The 26,305-nt window shown below is 55.6% G+C and overlaps 1 protein-coding gene across 1 annotated transcript in view; it reads right to left on the bottom strand.

Annotated features, from left to right (window-relative positions):
* Window positions 1-19,526, bottom strand: part of FRMD5 (FERM domain containing 5) — a 47,286-nt gene extending 27,760 nt beyond the window's left edge. Inside the window, exon 1 of the mRNA XM_079317592.1 lies at window positions 19,375-19,526. Coding sequence (XP_079173718.1) covers window positions 19,375-19,476 — 102 coding nt within the window. The 5' untranslated portion in view covers window positions 19,477-19,526. The remainder of the gene's footprint in view (window positions 1-19,374) is intronic.
* Between the last annotated feature and the right edge of the window lie 6,779 nt (window positions 19,527-26,305).

Raw genomic sequence — 26,305 nt, 5'->3', positions numbered from 1 at the left:
ATCCAAGCTGGGGCTGCCTGTGTTCGGCTGATGTGGCCAGAAATGTGAATTCTGTGTATTCCAGAAATGTGGATTTATCACCATCTGTAGAAGGGTGGGGCAGTGCCCCTGATCTCCTGGCACACATTCTCTGCTCATGGCCTATCTTTAAACCAGCTGGGCAATCATCTTTATCTTCCCACAGCCCAGCCTCACTCAGGAGATATCTCCTGTTCATGGCTCAGGTGTTAAAAACCAGCTGGGGCAGTCATCTTTACCTTCCCATGACCCACCCTTCATCCAGGAGGTATCACCTGTTAATGGGCCATTGTTAAAAACTGGGTGTGGCAGTGACTCTTATCCCTGTGGGGATATCTCCTGTTAATGGGCCATTGTTAAAAACTGGGTGTGGCAGTGACTCTTATCCCTGTGGGGATATCTCCTGTTAATGGGCCATTGTTAAACCAGCTGGGCAATCATCTTGATCTTCCCACAGCCCATCCTCCCTCCAGCAGATATCTCCTGTTCATGGCCACTGAGTCCCAGGGCATGGCTGATAAAATTCCATCATCCCACTGGGAGATGCTCCAGCCAGGGCAGGAGCCAAGAGAAAAACTGAGATTTTGGACACCAAGGAACCTTCTTCCCACGGGATTCCAGAGGAAAACCAGACCCTTCCACATCATCCCTGGAGCTTCAGAGGAAACTGCCCCTTCTCCAGGAGCACTGCTCCAGCTGAGCCACATCTGCCCCTGCAGGAGGATGCAGCACCATGGAATGGGACTGTGCCACCACCCTGACTGACTGACTGTGCCAGCTTGGATTCTGACTCTGGCAGGGTTTGGGATTGTTCTGTGTAATACTGCATTTCTATTTTAATTTTCCTAGTGAAGAACTGTTATTCCTAATTCCCATCTCTTTGCCTGAGAGCCCCTTAATTTCAAAATGATAATAATTTGGAGGGCAGGGGTTTACATTCTCCATTTCAAAGAGAATCTCCTGCCTGTATTGGCAGACACCTGTCCCCAAACCAGGACAGTCCCCACCCCTGGGATGTTCCAGGCCAGGCTTGGAGCACCCTGGCTCAGGGAGGGTGTTCCTCACCATGGTTGGATTTCAGGTCCTTCCCAACCCAGTCCATCCTGGTTTGGGATTTTCTCTCTGCCAAGCAAAGCACATCCCTGGGAATGGGAATGATGCACATCCATCTCCTCGAATACAGCAAATCTTCCCCAGATTAAAAACCCCACCTGTTTTTTTTTTTTTTTTGGTTTTTTCCCCACCAGACTGGTGGGAATCCAAGCCAAGGCCAGTTTTCTCTGGGATTGTTGTAGGAATTATTGTCAGGGCTGCCCCTTGCCCGAGCTCCAGGCTGCACAAACAGCATCAGGCTGGCTGCAGGCAGCTGATTAATTCCATCCTGGCTTTCTGCAAAGAGCCACACGCAGCTCCAGCTCCACCCAGACTCAGCTATTTTGAAGTCACCAGATAACTCTGACTTCTAATTTTATCTTTGGAATAGAACCAGCCCAAAAGCCCCACCAGATGAGAGGCAAGCATTCCCAGCCAGGTAATGATCCTGTGATAAACCAGGCCCCAGCCTTTTGGGGAGCTTGGATCAGACAAAGAGAGACAAAACCTCCACCTTTTCCCTAAGTAAATCCTTCCCACACCTTTAACACTTTCTGTTAAAGTAACACTCAATCTGCCAACGTTACACCAACGTCACCCCGTGCCCAGATCTGCTGGTATTTTGGGGACCAACCAGCATTAAAACCACATTTAACACCTGGTTTCTCCCCCAGATCCCTCTACCTCCTTCCACCTCAGCTGACCTTGTAAAATCACAGTTCTTAGTCTGCTGTTTTCCACTTTTTGTTGTTTTCTGCAGCAGTCACTCCGGGCTGGATGAGCAGCCGGGCTCCAGCAGCCGTCCCAGATCCCTCCAGGTGCCTCCAAACACCAAATTTAGGTAGGAAAAAAGGCCAAGGCTTTGCCCATTTTAGCATCACCCTGCTCCCCCTGGCCCTGCCACCCCCCAGACGTGCAGCAGTGCCGGGGCAGCGCTCGTCACGCCGATGCTTTTTGACTAATTACTGCTATAAAAAGCAAAAAGCTGTCAGAGAGAATTATTCAGCTTCTGCAAGAGTGAAACAGAGACAAGCCTGAGAGGAAATGCTGCCACTTCAGACTCCAGTGGTGCCTGCAAGGATTAACTCAACTAAAATGTTATCTGCTGCACCCATCCCAAAAAAATTCCAAATGCAGGGAAAATGAGGGGCAAGGCAGGAGAGGCTTGGGGAGCAGGAGTCCCAGCAGGAGGGGTTTGACTGCAGGGCTTCTGATTTGAGAATCACAGAATCACAGGATGGCTTGGGCTGGGTGGGAAAGGACATTAAATCCCACCCAGTGTCACCTCCCACCATCCCAGGTGCTCCAACCCCAGTGTCCAACCTGGAGCACTGCCAGGGATCCTGGGACCCTCCTAGGGAACAATTCACCCCATCCATTATTTTTTTCTTCATGGTTTGAAGGTAAATCCTTGTGAATCTTTTGTAAATCTTTGTGGCTGTGCTGAAGGAGCTGGTTCTGTCATCTCCTCCCTGTTCTACAACACAGCAAAAATATTGCACAGGATTTTGCTTGACAGGGAGCTCTGTCACTCAGGTAATAACATGGATTGATCCCAGGCTCCAGGCAGGCTCAGGGCAGCTCCCTCAGGCACCAGAGGCTCAGAGAGGAATTCCTGCAAATGGGCACTGATGGCAAAGCAGCAGAGTCAGGGACAGACCTTGTGAGAATTGTGACTGGGAAATCACCCCCAGAAGGAGCCCCCAGCCAAAGCCCTGCACCAGCCCTGCAGCAGCTCTGGGCTCCCTCCATCCTGCTGCTGTTTGCAGCCCTGCAGGTGGGGTCTCACCTGCGTGGGGCAGAGCCCCCCATCCCTGCTGGCCACAGGGCTGGCTCTGGGCAGGGCAGCTCGCCCTGCTCACCCCCTGGGGCTGGGGGCTCAGCCTGGGGAGGGGCTGGGAGCAGCTGCCCGGCAGGGAGTGAGTGAGGAGATCACGCTCAGAGAGGGGCACAGCCACCCCTGAGCCTTCACAGGGACAAACCACCAGCTGCTGCAGGGCTCCTCCATCAAGGAGGGCTGGGGCAGACACACTTGGGCTGGGAACAAGATGCAGTTTGTAAAAACAAGAGCGGTGAGGTGGCAGAACACCCGCCCTGGGGCGCTGGGTGCCCCAGCTCGGGGGGCCAGGGACAGCAGCTCTGGGAGCCTCCACTCTGCTGCAGACAGCACAGGAGGGTCCCAGGCACAGCCCGTGCCCCGGGACACTCCCTGCAGCTCTGCCCTGCCTCCAGCGTCCCCGTCTGTGACTCTGCCCCGGCCCCTGGCACTGCCCAGTCCAGGCTGGACATTGGGATTGGAGCACCTGGGACAGGGGAAGGTGTCCCTGCGCCCAGGAGCTTCCCTGGATGAGCTTTAGGGTCCTTTCCAACCCAAACCACTCCAGGATTCCATGAGCACAGGTGGGGAGGTGCCCTGTGGCACCCAGCCCTCCCCACCACCGATTCCCACCGGCTCCGGTTTTAACCAAAGCCAAGCGCTGAATCCGCAGCGATTTCCCCTCGGGGGCAGCTGTGTGCCCGGGGCTGGGGGATGCAGAGATGGCCGGGGTGCTGTGGAGAGCATGGAGGGGGGGCTCAGCTGGGGTCCCAGCAGCCGGAGCAGGGATGGAGGATGCTGTCACCGTGGCGAAGGGACAGCATCCCAGGGGACCGAGCACACGAACTCTGCCCAGTGCACGTTCCCAGGGACGGAGTGTCGGTAACAGCCGCCTCCCGTTTGCCCCGGCCCTCATTGTCTCGCTAATGAACTCTCCAGGTTTTCCTGGAGAGCGTTTCCTCGGAGGCTCGGCGCCAGAAACGCGACTCCGAGTTAAGTGGTTTGCTTCGCTGGCAATTCCCTGCCATGCCCACACGCTCTGCAACACAGAGCAGCCCGATTAACTATTAATACCAGGGCACCGAGGAGCCACGCGTCCTGCCCCGCTCCGTGCCCCTCCTTCCAGCAGCCCCCGGGGCAGGGGGGATGCTCCTCACCCTGCCACGGCTGGGGACATCACCCACCCCTGTGCCCTGTCCTGGCACTGCCCAGCGCCCAGAGCTGCCCATTCCTGCAGCGTGGGGGGATCAGCTGGGCTGCAAGATGAGGATGATGATGGTGATGATGATGATGGAGAGTGACAGGGCACGGCTGTGTGTGCACCCAGTGCCCCTCAAGGATACCACCACACCCACCTGAGTAAAGCCTGGAATTGCTTTCCCACTCACAGATGGTTGGACTCGATGTTGGAATCGTGAATTCCACGATTCTGTTAAATACTCTGATATTATTACTGTGCTGTTCAATTATTTCATTTATAGAAGGAAACCGTGGCTGTCCCCAGTGAGGGGCTCTGGTGAACCCAATCCCTTGTCCCTTCAGCACCCCAGAGCTATTGCAGCACTGAAACCTGCCCTGGAACCAGGGATCTGCCCTGGGAGCCCAGAGCAGCCCCACAGAGACAAGGCAAGGATTCAGCAGAGCCCGGGAAACCCCAAAATCTGAGCACAGAGGGAGACTCAGGCTGCACTGAGGTGTTTATTACATCCTGTGCTGTTCCCAGAAGGAATTCTGCTGGCTGGATGAGCAGGCCACCCTCCCTGCAGGAGCACAGATGTCACTGTGCACAGTGAATGAGCCCAGCCAGGTTCAGAGCAGGGAGCAGCTCCTGGATGGGGCTGGATTAACTCTCCAGCACCTTCCCAGGGCTGGGATGGTGTGAGGAGGGGGAGATGGGCTGAGCACATCCCAGCCCAGCTCAGGGCTGTGCTGCTGCTGAGCTGGGGATGCTCTCACCCACTGGCTGAGCTGGGCACTCTGTGCTGTCCCTGCAAATCCCAGTGGCTGCTGCAGCCCTGGGGATGGGGATCAGCAGAGCAAACCTGCAGCAAGCAGGGGCTGCCAAGCCCAGCTCTGCAGCCACTGCAGCTCCCAAACCCTGATTTACCCCTCTGCCAGGCCACAGCTGCTCTCTCCAGGAAGAAATTCCTCCTGGTGCCCAATCTGAATCTACCCTGGCTCAGCTCAGGCTGTGTCCCAGCCACACATCCCAGAGTGGCTCTCCCAGGCTCAGCAGCCCTGGATTCCCTGCAGCTCCTGCCAGCAGGGCCATCCCTGCTCTGCATCCCCAGCTTCCCTCTCCCCAAGCAGCCCTGGCAAACAGCTCAGCCCTTCAAACACTCACTGGAGTCTCCTTTTCTTCTTTAACCAACAAGCAGTGCCACTGAACCCCCTTTCTGCTTAATGCAGCTCTGCATCAAAACACCTCCCAGGCAGTTGGTTTATACCAGGAGAACTTCTGAGGCTGGAATTTTCCCTGATGGCACTGCTGGAAGGCTACAGCAGCCCAGCAGGTCAGCCAGCTGAAAGCAGCATTTCAGCTGGCAATTTATTCAAATAAATCTTTCAAAACATGGAATAAGCTGTAAAGATGGAGCCTGTCAGGGGCTGCAGTAGCCCAGCTCCTGAGTGGGATGGCCAAGGGGGGCACCAGGGTGGCCAGTGAGGGGCTCAGCAGGGAGCAGCCATGGGGCTAACGATGGAAATTGTTCATTGCTACCACTACACCTGCAATGGCTTCATCTGGGCACCCAAGAGATGTCCCCAGCAATGCCACCAGCACTGGGTGGGGGTTTGAGAGGCTTTGAACCCCCAGGGCTGAGCTCAGCCCCAGCCTGGAGAGCAGCCAGGGGAATCCCAGCTCCTCCTGCCACTGTCCCTGGCTAGCAGGAGCTGGAAGCAGAGGCCAGGCAGGCTCTGGGGGCAGAGGAGCCCCAAAGAGCCCCAAAGAGCCCCACTGTGCACTGTGACACACCTTTAATAATTGTGCTGGCTCCACTGTGTGACTCCAAAAGCCTCAGCCCCATCCAAACCTGAAGGAAAGTTTTGCTAAAGTGAAGGCTGACCTTGGCTGGCTCCTGCTCCATCAGGAATGCTGAATTTTGGAGGAGCAGGGAGCTGTGTTTGTGCCTGTGCTGCATCTCTGCCTGGCTGAGCTGGCTGCCCAGGGAGGGCCAGGAAAGCAAGGTGGGCACAGCTCTGTCCCCCCACAAACACAGCAGCCCCAGGCCAGGCTGGGCTGGGCTTGGAGCACCCTGGACAGTGGGAGGGGTCCCTGCCATGGCAGGGGGGCACTGGGGGGATTTCAGGTCCCTCCCAACCCAAACCACTGGAGGATTCTGCAATTCCAGGACTCTGTAACCACCATCCAATCCCAACAGGGAGTAAGAGCAGGGAGCAAATGCCAAGTGCTGTTTGTGCACCTGAATCCTCCTCAAACACTCTCAATCTCTGATGCCCTCTGGGACTCTTCTGCCTACATTTTAAAGCAGCCCCTGGTTGTTCCTGAGCTGGAAGCAAACCACCCACCAGGATCCCCTGAGGGATCCCCTGAGGGATCCCCTGTCCCACTGCAGACCCTCCTGCCTCTCCTGCCCCAGGGATGGCAGCTGCAAATGCCACCAGGGCTCTGGTTCAATGGGATTTTGTGTTGGTTTCACCTCCCCCTCAGTGCAGTGACTGCCCTGGATCACCTCAGCCCCATCAATTCCTGGCTCCTTTGGAAGGGTCCTGTGCTGCCCACACACATTCCCTGGAAATCCTGCGTGGGCCAGGGCCACAGGTCCCTTTGCACAGACAAATGCCTCATTTTTAATTGGGCACACAGAATGATTAACTGAATTCTCACCCCAATCCCCCACTGGGTTCATCCTGCCCAGGTTCCCACCCCTGGCCCATGGGAGCAGGGAGGTTAATCCACTCCAAGGCAAAGAAAATATTTATTTCTCTGTCTTTAAAGCCAGTTTGGTGTGAGAGAGATCCAACAGCTCAGGATCCAGAGGCACCTGAAGCCAAGCAGGGCCTCTCCACTCTCTCCTGCTCCAGTGGCTGGTGGTGGATGAAAACTGGTGCAGCTCCTCCATGGCACAAAAAAACCCTCTTGTGAATCCTGTATCCAATTAAAATTATTTCAGGCTTAATGATTCAAGCTGCTGCTGGTGATGGAGAGGCTTGTTGCTGTATTAACTCCTCATTTCACACTGTCCCTCTGAAGGTCCAGGGGACCCTGCAGGACAATGTGCATTCCTTAGAGCTCAGGATGATGCCCAGCATTTCCTCAGGAGCTCAGGATGATGCCCAGCATTTCCTCAGGGCTCAGGACAATTCCCAGTATTTCCTCAGGGCTCAGGACAATGCCCAGCACTTCCTCAGGCTCAGGACAATTCCCAGCATTTCCTCAGGGCTCAGGAGCTCAGGTTATTCTGGGGGAATCTCCCTGCTGGGCTGGCAGAGGGTGGGAGCAGAGTCTGTGAGCTCCTGGGATGTGGTCACAGCTCTCAGGCACTGTCCCAGGGGGCCACAGATTGCAGCAATCCTCTCATCCCTCCTGCTCTTCCTGCTCACTCTGCTTTCTCCTGCCTCTCTTTGCTGCTCTAATGTTTATTTTGCCTGACAGGAGCTCCTGGAAATGCTTAGCCCAGGGTTCTGAAGCCTTGAGCATCCCCCTGAGCCTGCAGGAACGGGCATCACTGGGACCTGAGGCACCCCAGAACAGTGTGACACCCAGGGACCATGCCTGAGATATTGTGTGTGTGTTTAACAGATCACAGTGTGCAAAACCTGAGATACCACGTGTGAGATCACTGTGTGTGTGTGTAAAACCTGAGATACCATGTGTGAGATCACTGTGTGTGTATAAAACCTGAGATATTCTGTGTTTAACAGATCACAGTGTGCAAAACCTGAGATACCATGTGTGAGATCACTGTGTGTGTGTGTGTAAAACCTGAGATATTGTGTGTGTATTTAACAGATCACAGTGTGCAAAACCTGAGATACCATGTGTGAAATCACTGTGTGTGTGTAAAACCTGAGATATTCTGTGTGTGTTTAACAGATCACAGTGTGCAAAACCTGAGATATTCTGTGTGTGTTTAACAGATCACACTGTGTGTAAACCCTGAGATACCATGTGTGAGATCACTGTGTGTGTGTGTGTAAAACCTGAGATATTCTGTGTGTGTTTAACAGATCACACTGTGTGTAAACCCTGAGATACCATGTGTGAGATCACTGTGTGTGTGTGTGTAAAACCTGAGATATTCTGTGTGTGTTTAACAGATCACACTGTGTGTAAACCCTGAGATACCATGTGTGAGATCACTGTGTGTGTGTGTGTAAAACCTGAGATATTCTGTGTGTGTTTAACAGATCACAGTGTGCAAAACCTGAGATACCATGTGTGAGATCATTCTATGTGTGTGTAAAACCTGAGATAATTCTGTGAGTGTTTAACAGATCACAGTGTGCAAAACCTGAGATACCATGTGTGAGATCATTCTGTGTGTGTGTAAAACCTGAGATAATTCTGAGTGTTTAACAGATCACTCTGTGTGCAAAACCCTGAGTATCATGTCTCAGATCACACTGTGTGTGTAAACCCTGAGTATCATGTCTTAGATCACACTGTGTGCAAACCCTGAGTATCATGTCTCAATCACACTCTGTGTGCAAACCCTGAGTATCATGTCTCAGATCACACTGTGTGTGTAAACCCTGAGTATCATGTCTCAGATCACACACTGTGTGTAAACCCTGAGTATCATGTCTCAGATCACACTGTGTGCAAACCCTGAGTGTCATGTCTCAATCACACTCTGTGTGCAAACCCTGAGTATCATGTCTCAATCACACTCCATGCATGCACAAGGCTCTGTGCCTCCACTTTAATGTAGAAAAGGTTCTGCCTGTCTGTTCCACTTACTCACATCCGAGTGGGTTCCACATGGGATTAGCACATCCCTGCTAAAGGAGGGGGGAGGACAAATGGAATTAAACCTGTGGGACACGCAGGGAAATCACTGCAAGTGGCACTGGGCTGTGTGCACTCTGGTTTGTGCTCACTCTGGTTTGTGTTCACACTGGTTTGTGCTCACTCTGGTTTGTGTGCACATTGATTTGTGTGCACATTAATGTGTTCACACTGATTTGTGCTCACTCTGGTTTTTGTGCACACTAATTTGTGTTCACACTGTTTTTTGTGCACATTGATTTGTGTGCACTCTGGTTTGTGTGCACTCTAGTTTGTGTTCACACTGGTTTTTGTGCACACTAATTTGTGTTCACACTGGTTTTTGTGCACAGTGATTTGTGTTCACATTAATGTGTTCACACTGATTTGTGTGCACTCTGGTTTGTGTTCACACTGATTTGTGCTCACTCTGGTTTGGTCTGGGACAAGGAAAACCTCGGGATTAGGTGGGAAGGGGAGATCAGCCCCGGGCTCACGGGGGCAAATCGGGTCCCCCAGGGGCAAATCGGGTCCCCCAGGGGCAAATCGGGTTTACATTCCTAAGACGGTGCCGGGCTCGTTGGGAGATGGAGCAGAGCTGGGATTTCGCCCCTGCCCGATGTGCTGTGCCGGGGTAAATTGATTTACCGGGCTGGGAGCAGTGCGGGGCTCACAGGGGCTGTTCCTGACCCAGAGGGCCAAGGCTCCCCGGGGAAAGGGGGTCCAGCCCGGCCGGGCAGCCCCCAGGGCTGGGCCAGGGACAGGATGCCCGGGGTGGCTCCGGCAGGGGCTGGCGTGTGGCACTTGCTCTGCCCAGACCACAATTCCTCTTAAAATGAGAAATTAAAATAGATTAAAACATTGTTTTACAAGAAGCTCTTCCCTGTGAGCACAGCCAGGTGCTGGCAAAGGGGATCCCCACCCTCAGGGGGAACAATTCCATCCCAAAATCCCAAACTCATCCCAAAATCCCATCCAGCCCTGCCCTGTGGCACTGGGAGCCATCCTGTGTTCTGTCCCTCCATCCCCTGTCCCAAACCCTTTCTGGGGGGCACAGACCCATTTCCTATAAACCTTTCTGGGGGGCACAGACCCATTTTTTGTCTGTCCTTTCTGGAGGACACAGACCTATTTCTTATAAACCTTTCTGGGGGGCACAGACCCATTTCCTATAAACCTTTCTAGGGGGCACAGACTCATTTCTAATAAACCTTTCTGGGGGGAACAGACCCATTTCTAATAAACCTTTCTGGGGGGCACAGACCCATTTCTAATAAACCTTTTTGGGGGGCACAGACCCATTTCTAATAAACCTTTCTGGGGGCACAGACCCATTTCCTATAAACCTTTCTGGGGGCACAGACCCATTTCCTGCCTCTCCTTTCTGGGCAGCACAGACCCATTTCCTACAACCCTTTGCCAGCTGAGCTGCTCACTTCTCAGCTCTTTCCCACCGAAGGTAATTACCTTAAGAGCTCGTTAGGACCGCAGGATGTGCGGCTGCTGCCTGCAAATCGCGCTCTATTTTTATCCCGGGAGAGTAAAACGTGGCAGATTGACAGGAACTGTCCCTCGGGCAGGAAGGCAACTGGCTTCTCACAGCTGGCTTTGTTTCTGCTCAAAAAGCTGCTCCTGCCCCTCCCGAGCAGGTGGGAGCCCCCTGCCCGGCTCCTGCACTGCCCCTGCTCATCCTGAGCCACAACCCCAGTGCCACAATCCCAGTGCCACAATCCCAGTGCCACAGTTCCAGTGTCACAACCCCAGTGCCACAATCCCAGTGCCACAGTTCCAGTGCCACAACCCCAGTGCCACAATCCCAGTGCCACAATCCCAGTGTCACAGTTCCAGTGTCACAACCCCAGTGCCACAACCCCAATGCCACAGTCCCAGCGCCCTCCAGAACCTCTGCACAAGAAAAGCAGAGCAGGAGGATCCAAATCTGCTCCAGAAGTGTGTGCATTGCAAGGCCATAAATATTTAAGGGGCTGAGTGAGTTTGTTCTAGGGCTGTGCAAGCTCCAGTGCCCCCCAGCCCTTGGCCAGGATGAACAAATGATGCAGGATAATTGCAGCACTTACAGAAGGATCTCCTCTGGCCTCTGGGGTTTATCAGGGGATCTTTTCCCCAAGCACACCTGAGAGAAGCCATGAGCACCCAGCCCAGCCCAGCCAGGCTCCTTCCATGGCAGGCTGCTCACCTGGGAGAGTGAATTCCTCAGCCTGGGGATGGGAATGGGAGTGGGAATGGGGAATAATGGGAATGGGGATGGGGAATAATGGGAATGGGGATGGGGAATAATGGGAATGGGGATGGGGATGGGGATGGGGAATAATGGGAATGGGGATGGGGAATAATGGGAATAGGGATGGGGATGGGGATGGGGAATTGCAATATGGGAATGGGAATGAGAATGGGAATGGGAACGGAGAATGGGAATGGGGATGGGAATATGTGAATGGGGATGGGAATGAGGATGAGAATGGACATGCACAAAGCCCAGCCTGGAGCCTTCCTGAGCTGGGCTTTGCTTTATCCACATCTCCTGGGGGCTGCAGGGCTGTAAAACCCAGTCCAGCTGAACCACAGCTCCCAGTGCTCTGCCCCACTGCCACCCCAACCCCAGCCCTCTCCTCTGCTCCTGTGTCTCTTCTTTTCCAGGAGCTCCAGGTTTGCAGGTCCCAAAAACACTCTGTTCTCATTCCACATTTCCTTTGGAAAGCCATTTTTACTTGCAAGCCAGAAATATTAGTCAGCAAAGGATGCAGTGCAAGGCTAATGAGAGCTGGATCGATTCATGCAAGTCCCTGCTCAGCAAGTTCATTTCTGTTCAAACACAATCCTGTAGGATTCCTGCTCTCCCCCAGCCCCATTCCCTGCCCACCCCATGGGTTAAGTGTCCAAGGGATGCAGTTGCTACCTGATCCATGCATTCTCAAAGCCTCTTTCCAGCTCCAGGATGGCTGACTCGATTTTTGTCATGTTTTTATTAAAGGAAAATCCCCTGCAGGCAGTGGCTGGATGTTTCCTCTGGGATGCCAGCCTGTGTTCCAGGGCAGCACGAAACAGCCACTACAAACCCTCTGAAAAACACAGGCCCCTCATGGATGTGACAGAGATGCCACTACAACTAAAGTCTTTGGCAACGGAGGTTATGCAGCCAAAATATTCTATTCTGGGCTGCAGCATTGTTCAGACCCTGACATCACCCATTAACCAGCTGAGGGCTGGCTGGCTGTGGGAGCTGCTGCTCATAACCAGGGAGAAAAACCACCTGGATTGTCTGCTGGGACCTGGATCCCTGTCAGGAGCCCGGGGTTGGGCTCTTTGCTGCCAGACAGGAAAGATTAAAATGTGTGAACTTGAGTTTGCAGTGAGCACTGCACAGAGCTGGCACTGCCAGGGCAGGAAAATGGGAGCAAAGGGAGGCTACCAGCCCAAACTGCCAAAGCAAAGGGATGGGGAAAAGATTGTGGCAAAATGATCCTAATAAAATCACCAGGGCAATGCAGGAGGGACAGTGCCCAGCTGGTGCCCAGGATCCTGTCAGATCATCCCTCCACACTCACACAAATTCTGGTTTTGCTGAGGGAAAAAAGGAGTTTCCCTCCCCCAGCACCTGAAGCCATTCCCACTCCCACAGCTGCCCCAGCCCCTGGGGATTGATTCTGGGGCACCTTTACAAGGTTCCATTTCATTCCCAGATTTTATTTTCCACAGGGGACGATGCCACGTGGCTCTGGGGACATTCCCTGTGCCACGAGGACACAAGGGCTGGTGTGGCTGAGCTCCCACCCCAGTGCTGCCCACAGAGCAGAGGGGCTCAGGCAGCCCCAGCCCTGCAGGGCTGGAACCTGCCCTGGGCTGGAACCTGCCCTGCTGCAGCTGCTCCTGGGCTCAGGGACAGCTCCAGAAATGCCCCAGATGGGGCTTCCCCCCTCTGCCCACCCTGGCTCTGCCTCTCTCCTGGGGCTGGGCACAGCTCAGCACTGGGAAAAGCTCTCTGGTGGTGGAAAAAGTGCCTCATAAATCAGATTTTACAGAGAAACCTGTGCCACAGAGGTGGAACACTGATGGGAATACAAGGAGAATCCACAAATCAGGATGGGATCTATTTTGGCAAGTTTTTATTTATTTATATTTTTCTTATTTTATATTTTACCAAAAGTAAATAGCCACTAAACTTGTCAGGGGAGGGCATTTAGCTCACCCCTGGAATAACCAGGTCTGGTGGGAAGTGTCCCAGCCCATGGCAAGGGTTTGGATCCAGATGAACTCCCAGGTCCCTTCCAACCCCAGCATTCAGTGATTCTGTGATTGAGTGATCCCTGCCAGTCACCCCCAGCCCCAGGATCCACCAGAACCTGTGCAGGAGCCACAGCCCTGCACACACACCAGCCTCACAGCAATTCCAGATCATCACTGGGAAATTGCTCCCCTACTGCTGCAATAATTTACCCTGGGAGCATCTCAAAGAAAAGGATTTGACCTGAAACCTTCTTATTTGCAGAAGCAACTCTAGGGCTTGCTGTAACCAAGCAATAATTGGGTTTTCTGCCCACAAACAAGTGGCTGATGGCAGTGGCAGCAAGCAGAGCTCTGCCTCAGTCCCCAGGCTGAGGGGGGATTGCCTGCTCTCCACAAAGCTGATGGAAAACACACCCAGCTCTTCCCTCACAGCAAACCCTTCCTTGGCTCCCCCAGCCCTGTCAGTGACACCAGACAAGCCAGCACAAGCCACCCTGGAGCAGGGATCCCCAGGGAGCCAAGAGGCCAAACCCTGGCACAGGTGCCCAGAGCTGTGACCCTGGCACTGCCAGGCCAGGCTGACTTGGAGCCCCTGGGACAGGGGGGGCGTCCCTGCCATGGCTGGGGTGGCACTGGGGGGTTTAAGGGCCCTTCCCACCCAAACCACCCCAGGATTGTGTGATGCCCACAGCCTGGAGAGGAGCCAGCCCTGCAGGAGCTGGGGAGGAGATTCCCTGGACTGAGGGCAGCTCCAGCAGGTCACTGAGGGCATCTCTGTGATGGGATCTCACCACTGAGGGCATCTCTGTGATGGGATCACCACTGAGGGCATCTCTGTGATGGGATCTCACCACTGAGGGCATCTCTGTGATGGGATCTCACCACTGAGGGCATCTCTGTGATGGGATCTCATCACTGAGGGCATCTCTGTGATGGGATCTCATCACTGAGGGCATCTCTGTGATGGGATTCACCACTGAGGGCATCTCTGTGATGGGATCTCTCCACTGAGGGCATCTCTGTGATGGGATTCACCACTGAGGGCATCTCTGTGATGGGATCTCTCCACTGAGGGCATCTCTGTGATGGGATCATCACTGAGGGCATCTCTGTGATGGGATCTCTCCTTGCCCACCCCACACACAGGAGGAGCCAGCTGAGGTGACAGTGACCAGCAGGTGTGCAGGGTCAGGGGGGTCCCAGGTGTGAGGTGACAGTGACAAGCAGGTGTGCAGGGTCAGGGGGATCCCAGGTGTGAGGTGACAGTGACCAGCAGGTGTGCAGGGTCAGAGGGATTCCAGGGAAAAGTGAGAAGCAAAGTGGTTGTGTCAGGAAATCGGCTCCTGAGAGGGGAATAGCCTCGGGTGACAGCGGGTAACATTGTAAAACAGGTGAGGAGGGAGCAGAAAACTGACATTTCTCTGGCGGAGAAAGAACAGCAAGAGAAACACCGAAATATTTCCCACGGGTTTGCAAAACAACTCGGGTCCTGCTGCCACTGAAATGTGGGTGAATATTGTCCCCCTTTTGCAGGGGACATTTAGAGGATGTTTTCCTCAGTTCCTGTCTGTATCTTTTGGACATCAACTGAAGAGGAAAAGGAGATGCAATGCCGTGCTTTGACTGCTGCTTTCCCTCAAGCTCATTGTGCATTTCAGGCAGTTCCTCCCGAGCCCACAAAACCAAATGTATGCAAATGCTGGAGCCGGGGCAGCTCCAGGCACAGCCACAGCCACGCTTTCTGCTGCGGACACGTTCCAGGGCTGGGAATAAAAACAAGGCTTTGGGCGGCCAGCAGCCCGGCTGTGCTGCTGCTTTCAGCCTGGCTGGGACCGGGGAGCTCCCTGTGCCCGCCCGGGACCCTCATCCTGGGACCCCCAGCCCGGGACCCTCATCCTGGGACCAACCCCCAGCCCGGGACCCTCATCCTAGGGCTGCTCAGGGGCTCTGCAGGACGAGGAGATGCTCAGAGAGCCCAATCTGGGGTGCTGACCCCCAATCTGGGATTTGGGGCCCCCAGTCCGGGATTCTCATCCTGAGACTCTCAGCCTGGGATCCTCAGCCCAGGACCCTCACCCTGGCACCCCCAGCCCAGGACCCTCACCCTGGCACCCCCAGCCTGGGACCCTCACCCTGGCATCCCCATCCCACCACCCCACCCCATTTCTGACACTGGTTTTGGCCCCGGTCCCTGTCCCTGCACTAGGGCTCCAGCTGTGGAGGGAAGGGACAGACAGACAGACAGACAGCAGCAGCAGGGGCACAGAGCCCCGGGTTTGTGGCCCTGTCCCCCCAAAGGTGTCACCGTGCTCGGGGCTCTGAGCAGAGCTGCCCCTGCAGAAGCAGCGAGCTCCTAACCCACTTCCCGGGAACAGCAATTGGAAACTCTGCCGGATGAAAAGATAATGAACAAATCACCTTGGCTGCCACAAACCCCCAGTGCCCCTTTGTGCTGCTGCCTGGCGCTAATGATCCTGCCCGGGCTCCTGAAGAGCTCGGTGCTCCGGCTGGGAGCAGCGGGCTCGTCCCAGAGTGCAGCCAGCAGCTCGCTTTCATTCCCTCCCAATCTCAGGCAAGAAAGTTCTTATTTCTGCATCTGAGAAACCACATATTTATTTTCTCACATCTCCACGTTCCTGTCGTTCTACTGGGGTTTGAAACAAAACACCACTGTCTTTTCAGGAAAATGCTTGATGCATCGAGCAACGGCAAATCATTAATTATTTCGAGCCTTTTATGCCACCACCGACACCACAGGGAAGAATTTAAAACATTTCCTCAGACAAGCAACTCACTGACAGCAAACCACAGCTTTGCTGGATGTTTCAGAGCTGCTTCCAGCCCGACGGCGCCGCGAGGAGCCCGAGCTGGAAACTCAGATTAAATACACGGCTGGACAGCCCCTCATTGCAGAGGGTAAAACTCGGATTAAATACACCAAGCTGGACAGCCCCTCATTGCAGAGTAAAACTCAGATTAAATACACCAAACTGGACAGCCCCACATTGCAGAGTAAAACTCAGATTAAATACACGGCTGGACAGCCCCTCATTGCAGAGGGTAAAACTCAGATTAAATACACGGCTGGACAGCCCCACATTGCAGAGTAAAACTCAGATTAAATACACCAAGCTGGACAGCCCCTCATTGCAGAGTAAAACTCAGATTAAATACACCAAACTGGACAGCCCCTCATTGCAGAGTAAAACTCAGATTAAATACACCAAGCTGGACAGCCCCTCATTGCAGAGTAAAACTCAGATTAAATACACCAAGCTGGAGCAGCCCCTTATCATGGAGCATGAGGGGTGAAACTCAGATTAAATGCACAGCTGGGCCAGCTCCTCACCATGGAGATGAGCAAAGCACCTCCAGGAATGGCTGTGCCTGTCTGTGAGCCCCCACTCCCTGGGGACAGTCTGGGGACAGTGACACCCACGAGCAGGGGGCACAGGTGGCACCTGGCAGGTGTGAGGGAACGGGGCAGGGGTGGCACTGCTGCCACCAACACCTGATGGACCCACACACACCTTCACTGCCTTTCCAGGTGCCCCCCTGGCCTGTGGTGCTGTTATTCACACATCAGCTTTCCCCAGGCAAGAGCCCAACGTCTCCAGGTCCTGGCAGCTCTGCAGCCCCAGGTCCTGGCAGGGCTGAGGACCCAGCTCTGCTCAGCACAGACTGAGCCCTGGAACCAGCACACAGATGCTGGGTCAGCATCTTCCCCAAACCAGCAAATGCTGGAATTCACAAAAAATCTCACAACTGCAGGTTCATGGAGCTGCCAACCCTCTGCCTGTGCCCTTGGCATTTTGTCCCCCCAGCACATCTGGGGTGCTCCCAGCCATGAGTCCTCCAGGCCTGCTTGGATGGGCTGCTCAGGAGTGAAAATTGGAGGAAAAACCAGGAAGGATTCATCCCAGCTCAGACAATGAACTGCTCCTTCAACATGGGAATATGAACAATGCAAACCTTGGGAAATCAAATGAAAAAGGCTTTATTTAGAAGCAGAATGCTCAGCACCAAACCCCTACTCACACACCTTCACCAAGCAGAGCCAGAGGATAATTTCATGACAGATTTAACCAATGCCGTTATCTGAAATGTAAATAAACCTCCCTAAAGATCACGTTTAATAGCCCAGGGCTGCTTCCTGCTGCCCAGCAGCGCAGCCAGGACCTGTCAGACAGGCCACGCTCCAGAGAGGGCACGGAGCCCATCCTCATCCCTGCTGCCAGCCAGGGCACCCGGGCACGGCAGCAAAACCTCGGGCACCAACTTCCAGCCCCGCCCGAGAGCCGGAGCAGCGAGGCACAAACCGCACCCAGCAGGGGCAGAGCCGAGGCACCGTGGGGCTCGGCGAGATGAGAAATCTCCGCACTCGTGAGGGAATGACCTTCAAAACTCATTCAGCGCTCGCCGTGGCGGTTCCCTCGCCTGCGAGACATGACACATCCCGCTGTGCTCTCCCGAATTTCGCATGGACTATAAATACTTGGCTCAGAAGGCAGCGTGAAAGCCGGCGAGAGCAAACATTTCGGTGGGGTAACCTTGCTCGCCAGGGTGGCGGGAGCAAATTCTTCATCCCTCAGGTCGCGCATGCTAAATACCAGGAATCCCTGTTTACTATGCTGCACATCAAATTCCAGCCCGAATGTGGGGCCAAGTAGTATTTTCTCTTTAAAAAAACTGACATGCAGAATGACGACACCTCGTCAAATTGTTCTTAAGGGTAGAAAATCCAGATTTTTCTGAACTGCTCTGCCCACACTTTCTCTCCCGAACTACAGTTTCCCATTTAATTAGTATTAAAAACAACCTCCCAGAGACGATTTAGTTTGGCTTATGCGAAATGAACCGGGCTGCTGTTGGAGCTGTTTACTGGGTCACACTTTACAACCCCGGTGGGGGAGGCGAGCGGGGACCGGCGGCGTTACCACCGTTCTTCAGCGGCATTCGCACAAATCACCCTATTTATGGCTTTTAGACTGCTTAAGCCAAAATGACGGTGCCTCCCATGGCCTGCAGCACCCTTGGAAACCGTCCTTGGGCACTGGCACCAAAAGCAGCTTTGTGCCTGTCAGTGAGAGGATGTCCACCCCTCCCTGGCCCCACGGGGGGCTGGGGACCCCGAGGCTAGGCGGTGGGAGCCGCTGCTGCTGCTGACGCGTTGAGTCACCTTTACTCAAAACTCTGCCCCGAATTTTCCATCGCCCACGGGCTGGGCCGGGGCCAGCCGCCTCCAGCAGCAATCCCCGAGCGTGCGGCTCCGCACAGGTTTCCTTGAGCTCCCTTGCGAGGATGATGCTGATGGCAGCGATGAAGCGCGGGAGCAGCCGGAGCCAGGGATGCTCCTCTCAGCCCCCGGTCACACGGTCCCGGTCCCGGACTCGCTCCAGAGGAGCCCGGGAGTGCGATTCCCTAGTTTTCAGCAATACGACACATCCCACGACATCTGCGCGCCGAGCGGTGACCCTCGCAGCGCTGGCAGCTCAGGGACAGCGGCTGAGGGCCCTCGGCCCCGATCGCGGCTCCCGGTCCCGGTCCCGGTCCCGGTCCCGGTCCTGCCCCGTCCCGGCGCGGGGGCGCAGGGTGCGGTGGATGCGCGCCCGTCCCCGCCGCTCCGGACGATTACAAAACCCGAGCGCTCGTCACGGCGAGCCGGGCGCTCACGGGGGAGGCAGAGCGGGCACCGGGCTGCGGCGGGGCCGGGAGGGTCTGTCCGTGCCAGCGGCACCCCCGCGCATCCCTGAGCATCCCTGTACATCCCGCTGCATCCCTGCCCCGCTGCATCCTGTGCATCCCTGCCCCGCTGCATCCCCCGTGCTCCCCTTCGCCCCCACGTCCTCCCCGCGCTGCGCGCAGCCCCCGCGCCCGGCGCTCGCACCGAGCGGCTCCGCGGGGCACGGCCGCGGCTCCCCCGGCCCCGGCGCTGCCCGCGCCCCGCTCCGCCTGCGGGCATCACCGCACGGCTCCCGGCGCCATCCCCGCACCCTCCGCAGGCTCTCCCCGCCGCCGGCAGCCGCGGCTCCGGTCGCCGCCCGAGCGCCGGGGGGAGGCGGGCGGCGGCAGGGGGGGGGCCGCCTTTGTTGGCGGCGCGGGGCAGCAGCGGGGCCGCCCCCGCCGCTCCGCTCCGCTCCTTTTGTCTGCGGGGCCGGGCGGCAGCGCGGCGGCTGCGGGGGCAGCGCGGCCCCGGTGCCGGTGCCGGTGCCGGTGCCGGTGCCGGTGCCGGTGCCGGTGAGGCAGAGCTGACCTGGATGGTGCAGGTGTACTCGCTGTCGTCCAGCAGCCGCACGGTGCAGTTGTACTCGCGGTCCAGGTTCCTGCTGCTGCCACTCATCCACCTGCTCAGCATCTTCCCGGGGCGCGGGGCGGCGGGCGCTGCCGGCGGAGCGGCGGCTCACATCGCGCTGCGGGGCGGTGCGGGGCGGTGCGGGGCGGTGCGGGGCGGGGCTCGGCTCGGCTCGGCTCGGCTCGGCCCCCGCTGCGGGCGGATCGGTGCGGAGCGGAGCGCGGTGCCCGTGCCCGTGCGCTGCCGGGCCCGCGGCGCTCGGCGGGCGGGGAGGAGGAGGAGGCGGAGGAAGAGGAGGAGGAGGAGGAGGAGGAGGAGGAGGAGGAGGAGGAGGAGGAAGAGGAGGCCGGGCCCGGGGGTCGCTCGGCTTCGGCTGCGGGGGCCAATCTGGGCGCGGTGACGGTGACGGGCTCCGCCGCAAACCAATGCGGCACGGGCGGCACGGCCCCGCCGGGAGCCGGACGGGAACCGGGAGCACCGGGAGCACCGGGAGCACCGGAGCACCGGAGCACCGGGATCCCCCTCCCGTGCCCGCTCGCTCCCCGCACAGAGCGGCTCCCCCGCCCCGGTTCGAGCATTGCGGTGATGTCGGGCCGGACATGGGACAGGGGGTACCCGCACCCGGACCCCCCGATCTGTGTCCCCAAGCTCAGACTGGGTGTGACCCAGTCAAAGCACCAGCCTGTGCCCAGCTCTCCTGTCAGAGCCCAATTCCATTTCTGGGCTGGGGTCCCCATGCAGGGCTGGCAGCTGCCGTGGTCCTTCCAGCCCAGCCAGCCAAAGTGCCCCCAGAACACGAGCTTGTCCCTTGGCGCTCATTTGTCGTGGAAGGAAACGTTTAAATCTCTGGCTTTTGGACAAAATGGACTCCAAGAGCCGGCGGTGCTGATGGGTGCAGCCCTGGGGCAGGGAAATACCTGTCTGGTGAAACACCCCGCCCAGGGAGGGTGGGAGCCCAGCCAGCATCACTGCACCCCCCTGCCTGGGTGTCAGACCCTGCAGAGCCACCGAGGGGTTCAGCAGTTCAGGGTTCAGCAGTTCAGGGTTCAGCAGTTCAGGGTTCTGCAGTGCTCCCCACACCACCCTGGCTCCACACAGCCCAAACACCCAAACCAAACCAGCCACGGTGTGAGGCTGTCCCCATCCATCCCCCACCACGGGCCCTGTTCCACTGCACCTTCCTGGAGCCTCCCTTTGTCCCCTGGCTGCATCCCCACAGCTGTCCAGCCTCTCCCCACCCTCTCTGCTCCATTCCCATCCCCTGCCAAAGGTGCTTTGAGAGCTGCATTCCTCCCTTCCCACGGGCCCTTCCAGAGCACTGCTGCCTGCAGGGCAGAGTCCCTCCTGCCCTTTGCACTCCCAAAGGAAGCACAGCTGCTCTCAGGGGCTCCCCAGGCTCTTCCATCCCCTGTGTGAGGGTTTGGGATCCTTCAGATCCTGCAGTTCAGGGGTTATCTCATGATGGGTGATGAGAGATGAGTCTCCCCCAGCCTGTTGCCCCATCCCCAGCCAGGCTGGCTGTGTGGGGGCTGCCTGTCAGGCTGGACCCCCCCTGTGACCCCTGTGCCCACGGGGGAACCACAGAGCACAAGGTTTGGTTCTCTCAGTGCCCAACAGCCATAAATCCAGATGCCCAGTTAATGCAAAGCACAAAGTGGGAGCACCATTACAAACAGCAGTGGCAGCACCCCGGGGAGGACATTACCCTGCAGGAAAGATGTCAGCAGAGGCTGACTGGGCCCGAGTGGGCTCAGTGGGGAGTGGATCCTGCAGCTCCAGCCCAGGGCACGTTGGCAGGGGCGTGATGGAACAACAAGGGCGCTTTTCACAGCCACAGCCCCGCTGCTCAGCCAGCTGGGCACTTGTACAAAGATGCTTGTATTCACCAAAGTGCTGCCACTTTGTCATGGATCCCACTCTGCATAAATTGTTCATCTGCCTCCCAGCTCCCCTCGTGCAGCAGCTGAAGAATGGAGCCTGGGCAGGTGCTGCTTTCAGCTGAGCAGCTCCATGAGAGGCACATCCAGGCTGTGCCCAGCTCTGCCTGGGCCACAGCCCTGCTGCAACTTCATTTCTCCATCCAGGCACTGGTTTTGTTAAGCTTCCAGTTTTTGCTTTTTTTTTTTTTTTTTCCCTGAGGCAGCACAGGAACCCCTGGCTGAGCTCACCCCCTCTGCTGCCTCTGAGCTGTCCTCGAAACAGGGAACAGCACTGGAGGCCAACAGCTCCACGTTCCACTCTGCAAACACCTGACAAGGCTTCCACAGAGCCTATCAAAGGCTGCCAGATGCCTTTATGAAAGTTCTCTCTGTTTGCAGCTTTGATCGACAAGGAATGTGCTTTTCATGAGGAACGTCTTTTTCTTTCCCTTTTAATAATTTATACTGTAAATCCTACAAATTCTCCCGATTTGGATTCTCTGTCACTTGCAGGTTTGAGCTAAAAAAATGCAGCTTTCCAAATGTAAAGTGGATTCTTAGCTGTGTTTGTTTTCCAGCAGGTTAAATTTCACTCGGAGAGCTGCACAGGCTGCCCACAGAAGTTGTGGCTGCTGGATCTCTTAAAATGTTCCAGCTCCTGGACAGGGCTTGGAGCAGCCTGGGAGAGTGGGGGCTGTCCCTGCCCGTGGCAGGGGGTGGGATGAGATTTGAGGTTCCTTCCGACCCAAACCATTGCAGGATTCTGTGATTCTCTGCTTTCAGTACAACGTCACTCATTATTGCTATGCACTGTTCTGTACACACTCCATGTTCTGTACACACTCCATGCATTTATCCCCCCTTGCAGCACGTCCCCCGCAGGCAGCTGGAGCTCTGAGAGCCCAGCAGGGCAGTTGCAGGTGTGGAGAACCTGTGGGTGCTGCCCAGGTGGGGCTGGAGCAGCCTCAGGGTAAAGGATGGCTGTTCAGCCCCAAATTATGGAAATGTTGTGAGCAATGAGCACCTCTGCTGCTGGAATGACCAAAGCACAGCCCCTGCTCTGGGGCACTCCCTGTGCGGTGCAGCCTGCTCAGTTTGGGCACATTTGGAATTCCCCAGAGCCAGGAGTGGGGCTGTCAGCTCAGCTTTGCCTTTCAGCAGGTACCTGCACCTGGGATTATATAAACCCTATTCCCAGCTCTGACAGAGGCAGCACAGGCTGGACTCTGCCCCTGTGACATCCTGAGATGTCAGAGTGGGGCCAGCTGCCCAGAATCCAAAGGCCAGCAGTGCAGCACTGCCAGCAGCCTCCCCGAGCAGCTGGGCTCCCCCTGGGCAGCTCTCCAGGCTGCCTGAGCCCTCAGCCACCACCTCACCTTTGCTCCAGCTTCCTGTGCTCTGAGATCCACGGCAACAACAACCAAATTCTCTCCTAGTCCTGAATTCCTTTTTTCCTTTTTCTTTTTTTTTTTTTAATGGAATGGTTTGGAATAAAAAGAGTTAACCTCTTGTGGAGAGAGGCTCACCTGGCCATTGCAACCAGGCACTGAGCTCCTCCCCACACCTGCCCTGCAGTGGAATGAATGTCTGTCACCCCTTTGTGCAGAGTTTCCTACAATAATCAATAGAGAAGAGAAGAGAAGAGAAGAGAAGAGAAGAGAAGAGAAGAGAAGAGAAGAGAAGAGAAGAGAAGAGAAGAGAAGGGAAGGGAAGGGAAGGGAAGGGAAGGGAAGGGAAGGGAAGGGAAGGGAAGGGAAGGGAAGGGAAGGGAAGGGAAGGGAAGGGAAGGGAAGGGAAGGGAAGGGAAGGGAAGGGAAGGGAAGGGAAGGGAAGGGAAGGGAAGGAAGGGAAGGGAAGGGAAGGGAAGGGAAGGGAAGGGAAGGGAAGGGAAGGGAAGGGAAGGGAAGGGAAGGGAAGGGAAGGGAAGGGAAGGGAAGGGAAGGGAAGGGAAGGGAAGAGAAGAGAAGAGAAGAGAAGAGAAGAGAAGAGAAGAGAAGAGAAGAGAAGAGAAGAAGAGAGAAGAGAAGAGAAGAGAAGAGAAGAGAAGAGAAGAGAAGAGAAGAGAAGAGGAAGAGAAGAGAAGAGAAGAGAAGAGAAGAGAGAAAGAAGAGAAGAGAAGAGAAGAGAAGAGAGAGAAGAGAAGAGAAGAGAAGAGAAGAGAAGAGAAGAGAAGAGAAGAGAAGAGAAGAGAAGAGAAGAGAAGAGAAGAGAAGAGAAGAGAAGAGAAGAGAAGAGAAGAGAAGAGGATGGTGAGGATGAAGTCAAGTGTAAGGGCAGGAGTGACAGGAGGGGCTGGAACCATCTCAGCCACATCCCCACGTGTGCCCACAGGGGAATGAGCTGGAGCTTCCCAACTGCCAGGCATGTAAAATTTTAACCATAATTTGCAATTATAACCAGAGGATAAAATTTCAGCCTATTAAGAAGAGGTGGGAAGCTGCAGGGTGATGCACATTAATTACTGCTGACATGCAGGGACAGCTCATTAGACAGAGGCTCCTCCAGCTGCAGCACACAGCTCCTGGCTGGAGGCAGATACTGCAGGGAGGAATTCCTGTGCTGCTGGGCAGGCCAGGGGAGCTGCCCACAGCATCCCTGCAGCTGCAGGGGTCCCAGGGCTCTGGGGATGGGGCTGGGGAGGGGCAAAGCTCAGGGCGTGGAGGGACAGCACACAGGGAATGGCAGAGGGGTGGGATTTGGGGCAGGAATTGCTCTGGGAGGTGGGCAGAGCCTAGCACAGAGCTCAGAGCAGCTGTGGCTGCCCCTGGATCCCTGGCAGTGCCCAAGGCCAGGCTGGACTTTGGGTTTGGAGCAGTGGGAGCTGTCCCTGCCCTGGCACTGGATGGCTTGAAGGTCCCTCCCAACCCAAACCATTCCAGGATTCTGTGACTCCATCACTGCACCAAATAACTCCAGGATCAGCCTCATAACTGTCTGAAACACAGCAGAGACCCTCAGGCTGATGTGAGGCTGCTCAGGTCAGCAGTTCCCAGCAGACCTGGCCCAGCCCCAGCTGTGGCAGCACAAGCCTGGCCCGTGTCCCTGGCAGTGTCCCCTGCGGGGGCACAGGGTGTCCCCCCTCCCTCCCTGACCTCTGCAGTCCCCAAAGGTGCAAATCCAGCTCCCAGCCCCCTGGGTGCTCGCTGAGGTAACTCAGGAAGATGCAGTTTTGTGCCAGCAAGAGAAGCTCTGGTTTATATTTAGGGAGTGCAGCGAGGGAATAGTTCTGAATCCGGCTCAGAAATCCATTTAAAACACTCCCATAATTCTATTTACAGGCTGTTTCTGTAAATGTTGTAACAGGCAGAGAGGAGGGTATCTCTGTGTGTCTCTGCTGTCAGCTGGGGGGTCATAAATCACATTTCTGGGGTCCTGTGTCCCCCTCACCCAGGGAGGACCCACACCCGGGCACCACGGCCAGCACTTGTGCTCCCTTCATGATTCTCCTGGCATTTAGTGGCATTCTCCTGGAAGTCCCATTTCCTGCTCTTCATGAAAAGTAATCACAGACTCTGTAAAAATAAAAAATCTCTCTGCTGATTGTTGAAGAAGGCTGGAAAATGTGAGAGGCAGAGGGTGCCCAGCAGGGGTCACAGATAAAGCAGCAGGAGAAGCTGCCCTGGGGTTTTCACTCTCTGTGCCAGGCTTGGCACCCCTGGCTCCTGATTTTGCCCCTGATGTGTGTGCAGGAATTTAACTGTGAGCAAAGACCTAATTTACATTGGTGCTTGGTGGATGCTTGGAGGGCTTGGGCACCTAATCCTACAGGATGTGGGTCCCCAGTGCTGCTGCAGCAGGGCTGACCTCAGGCACGGGGTGACAAATTAAACCTTCCCTTCCTCGGAGGAAACCCTGGGAATGAGCTCTGGCTGTGGTTCTCCCTCTGTGAAGCACTGCCCTTTATTGAGAGCCAGCATGAAATCCTCCCATCCCTCTGGATTCCTGTCTGGGAGCCTGCAGACAAGAAATTAAAAAGTAGAGATGTGCATAAGAACTGTGAGAGCTCCTGTGACTGAAAACACCCTGGTGGGAGCACAGGCAGGAAAGCCATTGGTATCAACTGGAAGGAAACAGCCCCTTCAAATCCTCCACCAAACACAGGTATTAAAGGGCAGCTTCGTTAGCAGAGGGCAGGTTTTTATAAAATTCTTGTTTCCAATGAGCTGAATTAGCAACAAAGAGATTGTGGAGAAAACAGAGAGAGAAGAGAACTGGTGAGATGAAAAAAGCCACTGATGTGAAATAGCCACAATCAGGAAGACCAGAACCTGAAAGAGGAGCTGACCCAGTGCTGCTGATTTTGAATACATCTTTGAATGAGGGGAAAATCAGAAAGAAAGTGCTGATGCTGTAGTGAAAATCAAGCAGACTGGCAGATTTCCAGACAGGAAAAATAAGGGGAAAACTCAGACAAAGTTAAGGGACAAAAATATAGTTGTTGCTAACACAGTTTTATAGACAGTAGATTCTGTCAAATAAATGTGCTTCCACTCCTTGATAAGATCACAGGTCAGTGAAATTCATAGAATGGTGGAAACCCAGAATAGTTTGGGCTGGAAGGGATTTAAAGCCCATCCAGATCCACCCCTGCCAGGGCAGGGACACCTCCCAGTGTCCCAGGGTGACCCAACCCAGTGTCCAGCCTGGCCTGGGGCACTGCCAGGGAGGAATCACCCCAAAATTCCACCCCTCTGGCAGTCTGAGGTGCAGATGTGCCCCAGCACATCTGGCAGGGCTGTGCCATGCCCAGGAGTGGCTCAGCCCCAGCACAGCCAGCCCAGGCAGGGGCTCACCAGGGACTGGGGATGGTTTTTTCCTAATCTGCAGATTGTTAGCAAATGCAAGATCACTGCTGATCAAACACATGGATGATTAAGAGCCTGGCAGGAGAGTCAGTAAGGAGGAGGAGCAGCTGAGGCACACAGTGCTCCCAAGCACTGCCCTTGGGGCTCCAGAGAGCTGGGAATGGCCCT

The sequence above is a fragment of the Erithacus rubecula genome, assembly GCF_903797595.1.
Source record: "Erithacus rubecula genome assembly, chromosome: 14".
Classification (NCBI taxonomy): domain Eukaryota; kingdom Metazoa; phylum Chordata; class Aves; order Passeriformes; family Muscicapidae; genus Erithacus; species Erithacus rubecula.
This window is presented reverse-complemented; position numbering and strand designations above follow the sequence as displayed.